This window comes from Pongo pygmaeus, chromosome 1 (genome assembly GCF_028885625.2).
Source record: "Pongo pygmaeus isolate AG05252 chromosome 1, NHGRI_mPonPyg2-v2.0_pri, whole genome shotgun sequence".
In the NCBI taxonomy this organism is placed as follows: domain Eukaryota; kingdom Metazoa; phylum Chordata; class Mammalia; order Primates; family Hominidae; genus Pongo; species Pongo pygmaeus.
In genome coordinates, this window is record NC_072373.2 from 6,976,001 (window position 1) to 6,982,000 (window position 6,000).

At 40.7% G+C, this 6,000-nt stretch overlaps 1 protein-coding gene across 4 annotated transcripts in view; it reads left to right on the top strand.

Moving 5' to 3' along the window:
* Nucleotides 1-3,574, top strand: part of PLD5 (phospholipase D family member 5) — a 433,240-nt gene extending 429,666 nt beyond the window's left edge. For all 4 annotated transcript variants that reach the window (XM_054448618.2, XM_063670607.1, XM_063670608.1 and 1 more), the window contains one exon: nucleotides 2,267-3,574. In XM_054448618.2, coding sequence (XP_054304593.1) covers nucleotides 2,267-2,523 — 257 coding nt within the window. In that variant the 3' untranslated portion in view covers nucleotides 2,524-3,574. The remainder of the gene's footprint in view (nucleotides 1-2,266) is intronic.
* The last annotated feature ends 2,426 nt before the right edge of the window (nucleotides 3,575-6,000 follow it).

A 6,000-nucleotide genomic window follows, 5' to 3' on the forward strand; every position in this document is an offset into this window, starting at 1 on the left:
ACAAATTTATTCACCCCTTTGAGCCTCCCACTCCTCAGCTGTAAAGTGCAAGTAAGTCCCACCAACCATATAAATAATGTATATAAATACCAAGTAGAAGCTGGTTCCGGTGGTTGCACCTGTACTCACAGCTACTTAGGAGGCTGAGGTGGGAGGATCGCTTGAGCTCAAGAGTTCAATGCTATAATGAACTATGGTCAGGTCCCTGCACTCTAGCCTGGGCAACAGAGAGAGATCCTGCCTCTAAAAATAAATAAATCGGGCCCGGCGCAGTGGCTCACGCTTGTAATCCCAGCACTTTAGGAGGCCGAGATGGGTGGATCACTTGAGGTCAGGAGTTCGAGACCAGCCTGGCCAATATGGTGAAACCCCATCTCTACTAAAAATACAAAAAATTAGTGGGGCATTGTGGTGGGCTCCTGTAATCCCACTTACTCAGGAGGCTGAGGCAGAGAATTGCTTGAACCCGGGAGGCAGAGGTTGCAGTGAGCCACGATTGTACCACCGCACTCCAGCCTGGGCGACAGAGCAAGACTGTCTCAAAAAAAAAAAGAAAAAGAAAAAGAATAAAGCTACTCAGCTACAGAGTAGGGCATCCCCAGAAAGCAAGTGGAGGGATGTGGTGTGTTTTTCTTATATAGGAGTCTTGTCTATGTAAAAGCTAAACTAAGCTGTGTCTATGTGTGAGTGAGCTGACAGCATGACAAAATTTATTATTCTATCGATTTAAAGAAAACATTCTTGTGTGTAATGACATTCTAGTGTGTAAGTACATCGAAGCATAACTGTAGCTATCCCGAAAGCACATACTGTTATGGGTATTGGGACATCTGGACTTTCCACTGCTGTAGGACTGTATCCTTTGGGGTATCTTTAGGCTGTTTCCTCAACTGTAAACATCGATGACCATGGCTGTGACTGGCAAGGAACATGCCTTGTTAGTCTCAAGATGGAGCTGAACTGAAAATGGCATTATGCTAGCTCTCCGAGGCTACTGCTTCCCCCACACCTTGAAGATGGACTACACGGGAATGGCATACACATGATTAGTCTCTTCTAGGGCAGATCCCAGGCTTACTCCTTTGTATGAGCTGAATCGTGTCCCTTCAAAATTCATATGTTGAAGTCCTAACCCCCAGTACCTCAGAATGTAACTCTATTGAGAGACAGGATCTTTAGAGAAATCGTCAAGTTAAAATGAGATCATTAGTGTGGCCCCTAATCTAATATGACCAATGTCCTTGTAAAAAGGGGAAATTTGGACAGAGACATGCATAGAGGGAAGATAACATGAAGAGACATAGAAAATGTCACAGAGACGTCGGGCACAGTGGCTCACGCCTGTAATCCCAGCATGCTGGGAGGCTGAGGTGGGAGGACTGCTTGAACCCAGGAGTTCAAGACCAGCCTGAGCAACATAGCAAGACCCTATCTCTATTTAAAAATTAAAAAAAGTAACCAAAAAAATAAATAAATAAAAAGAAAATAGAAAATGTCCATCTACAAGCCATGGAAAAAGGTCTGGAACAGATCCCTCCTCACAGTTCTCAGAAAGAATCAACCCTCCCAACACCTGGATTTTGTCTCCAGAACTGTGAGACAATGCATTTCTGTAGTTTCAGCCACCCAAGTTGTAGAACTTTGCTATGGCAGCCCTAAAAACACGAATACACCACGTAACACGGGCAGTCATACTTGAGAGGCTGTTCTCATAGCATCTGCCCCACTTCCTGGGCCAAGGGGCCAGATCCTGGGTCTGGGAAATGATTTCTAGTCCAATCGAGTGTTTGTTAGGAACTGAGTCTCCTGTGGCTTTAGCGTTTTCTTTGATCTGAAAGCTTCAGGGACTTATAATTAGACTCCCTCATTTGTTCACATGGATTAGATGTTGTCTCTTTGAGAAGGTAGTAATTACTCACAGGATTTTTAAATGAATCCCTATATATTTTAAATGTTGCTGTATTTAGTGTGGCTTGTGAATGTCAATAAGAAATAACATTTACAAGAAAGAACAGCAGATTCCTTGTTTTGAGTTTCCACCGGAGCAAAGCTGAAGAAAATGCCAAAATAATATGCAAATATTAATATGCCATATGTAAGGCTTCTTGGATTTTTTTTTTTTTTTTTGGAGCTGTCAACACAATTCAGCCTCTCCGTTGTTATTCCTGGATGTTGATGATTTTTAATAGAATCCACTCTGAATTTCATTATATTGGGTATGTTCCCAGTGGACTCTAACTCCTCAACATTATTTCTTTGTTTGCAGGAAATTTTGATTGGGTAGGGAATGATTTCACCCAGAATGCTGGCACGGGCCTTGTTATCAACCAGGCAGATGTGAGGAACAACAGAAGCATCATTAAGCAACTTAAAGATGTGTTTGAAAGGGACTGGTATTCACCGTATGCCAAAACCTTACAGCCAACCAAACAGCCAAACTGCTCAAGTCTGTTCAAACTCAAACCCCCCTCCAACAAAACTGCCACAGACGACGCAGGCGGAAAGGATCCCTGGAACGTATAACATGATGAAGAAACTGATAGGACAGCTCCGTATTTCATATTTATACATAAAGGACTTGAGGAGAGAAAAAACACTTTAATATGTCTCTTTTTTTTAGGGAAAAAGCACACTTATAAAAAAAATTCTCTGAATGACACATAATACCTATCTAACAATATCTTAGCGTCATGTACACTAAAATTAAGACTTTTGTATCTGTTACCTCTGACAGAGAATGTCATTCTGGCGTAGAAGTTAGTTTTTACGTTTGCATACAAATTTTAAGACTTTCATTCCTGCTCCTTTCTAGCTTTAGAACTTTTTCTGCTGACCTACCCGGTCAGTTGTTAGGAAGCTTAGCATGAGGTGGGCTCTTTAACAACATTCTGAGAACTGCTGATTTAGAGAGGAAGGTGAGGATTTTGCCTTGGAGAAGAGACTGATAAAACCAAGTGTTTATTCTTGTAAATCATCTCCAAGACCTACACAGTCAGCTAAGCGTGAATAGCTTACATCTCATGCCAGCCTTCAACACCCTTGAAAAATATCCTTTTCTGTCTTGCTCATTTTCTTCTTATACCATAAGTTTTATTTGGTATCATTTTCTCTTCTCACAAAATGTTCCTATTATATAGCATTTTCTGTATTCACCTCAACATTACTTCTAACTATGATAACATCTTTTGAAAACATACACATTTTTTGGAATGGATACTAAGTGGAAATAGCAGACTTTCATTTTCACCTTTCAACTGAATCCTTTTTTCCCCTACCGAATTGGTATTTTTAAAAAAATCACAGTCAGCAATATGTATCCTTTCTCTCAAGCTCAGAAAAATTATGTAGCCACCTGCTAATATCCAGCAAGCTATCAAGTCTGCATTTTGGGAATAAAGTAGTTTTTCACATTTTTGTTCAGTTTATGGTATTATAAAGGAAAGATCTCTATGCGTCAGTGGATTTTAATTTCTTTAGAATCATTATGCTGTTAAGAGTATGCCAGCAAACGTTTATAGAGCTATTTAATAACCTTCTGCTATTTAATATACCAAATGCTTTTCAGAGAAATGCAATTTAAATACTGTGCTTAACATATTTTACTAAGAAACAGAAATATTGAATTATTGTTCTATAATGTAATTGTGTGTTGTTGTTTTATATCTATACAATATATACCCCTGTATTAATGGAGACCATTGCTACACTAGGGAGAGGCACGGCCTCTTCAGAGCCCACAGCAGGTGGCCGGGATGTCCAGTTCCGATGTTGTTCCCGACTCTGTGACTCAAAGCAGAGCCCCTCATTGCTTGGCCTCGGGCTTCTCTTGGTAATGTAGACGGTAATACTCACCTACCTCGCAAGGATGTTGTCACGGTAGGAAATATTTATAACTTGTTTTGAAATCAAAAGAATCTATATAAATGCGAAGCATTATAATATATAATCTTTTTCTTGAAATAAACTTTGTCATATCTTGATAGAATCAACACCAGGTCCTCCCCAAGAATCCACAAAGGAAAACAAATTCACAGCTTCCAGTTGCAAATGTGGATGAAAAGAACACAGCCCCACAGAAACCCTGGTGGAGATCTGGATTGTCAACATTTCAATAGAACATTGCGTGGGGCCGCTTTGGCATGAATAACATCAACACAAAACTAGACATCATGCTAGAGCTGGTTCTTCAGGACCATAATATACATGTATTTTCACAGCAAGGAAACACTCAATTATTCCTTTTCATTTCTGGAGACTTGATTTCTAAATGCCAAAAAAGTGATCGAGGAGCCTATGAATCTTATCCAATGGATTTACTTAATATAGAATGGCTATGTTGGTTATCCAGTGATCACATTGCTTCCGTTCTTGTTATTTGCAAGTATTGCTTCACTAGATATTTAACCAGTTGATCAAGGGAGCTGGAAGGAAGCTGTATTTTTAAGGGTAGCATGTTTTTATGACTAATTGGGTGATTCTCATCAATAATTCCTCATCAATAATAGCAAGCCCCTAAGACTCTAAATATTTACCATATACACAATCCATGTTTGAGTTGGGAGTTATAACTCTGCCAGTTATCCCAATAAAGTAAACATGGCTTTGGTGATGATTTTAAAAAGAAAGCAGGCTGGGTGCGGTGGCTCACGCCTGTCATCCCAGTGCTTTGGGAGGCCAAGGCAGGAGGATTGCTTGAGGCCAAGAGTTTGAGACCAGCCTGGGTAGCATAGCAAGATCTTGCCTCTAAAAAAAAGATAAATAAAGGAAAGAAGGAATCAGAGTAGGAGTGGAGACAAACCTACCAAGTTCACACTCAGACAGACAAAAGCAACCTGAGTTGGTTTTAAAAAGGACATCTAAAGGGAGAAAAAAAAAAAAAAAGAACTAAAACTTGTTAGTTCTCAAGTTGTCCCCTGAAGTATTCATCCACAGCCATGGGACACTCATAGGCTTGGTGTCATGGGGCCCCTTCACTGTCACTATCTGCTGTATGTGCTACGAGAAGAGAAGGTCATCCTTTATGGAATGACCATCATTGCCATTTCCTTTTGAGGCCTGGCAAAATGCTAACACCGGGAGCTGCATCCCAGGCTTTTCTGCCAAGCAGCAGCAGCAGGTGCCTACCAGACACAGCAAGCCCCTAATCAGGGGAGTCTGGGCAGCGGTGGTGACTCCATGGGGCCACACTGTCCTTCTGTGGCAGCCAGAAAAGTGACCCCCATACCAAGAGTGTCAGAAATGGATTCATGTCTCCCAAGAGAACATTTCATTCTGCAGAACTTTCTTTCATTTGGATGCTTTATCTATCCCTCTAGAGATGGCTTTCCTTTCTTTTAGACTTTGTTTCTGTGCTAAACAAACTATCAACCTCCATTCCTCCCACCCCTAAATATCCCAGGAATTACTTTTCAGGAGGAAAAGAATGCAAAACAAAAACACGTTAATTTGACACCCTCTGGTGGATGTCCATGCCAGAAATTATGAGGAGCAGGGTGACTACTCCCCATTAACATTCCTGGATTTATTTCCCAAGAGGCAAAAAGGAAAACAAACACAATTAGAGACTATATTTTAGATTTCAGTACCACTAACACTAACTTAGTGCCTTATTTATCCTCAAGTGTTGATTTTAAACAATGATTTATTCTATGAGAATACTTCTCTCTCCTGTGGAATTCAAGATGACCTTCCGATGGGCCTACCAGTTGAAAACTTTCATTTGAGCATTGACAGTTTTTATGCTGCCTGTTCTCTTCCCAAGCCCCATCACCTTTATCCTCGCCCCCAAATCAAATCATTGCACACACCATCAAAGATCAATACTGTGGGCCTCCACTGCATTGTCACTGGCCACTAGCCTATCAAATAATTGAATCACTGCTTGTCTAACCATTGGAGAGGAAGTGGAAGAGTGAGATGACATCCATGCTTTGTAAACAACAAGCTTTAGGTAGCTGAACCTGACAGAAACAAGGAATGCTGAAAATGTCCCCACTGACT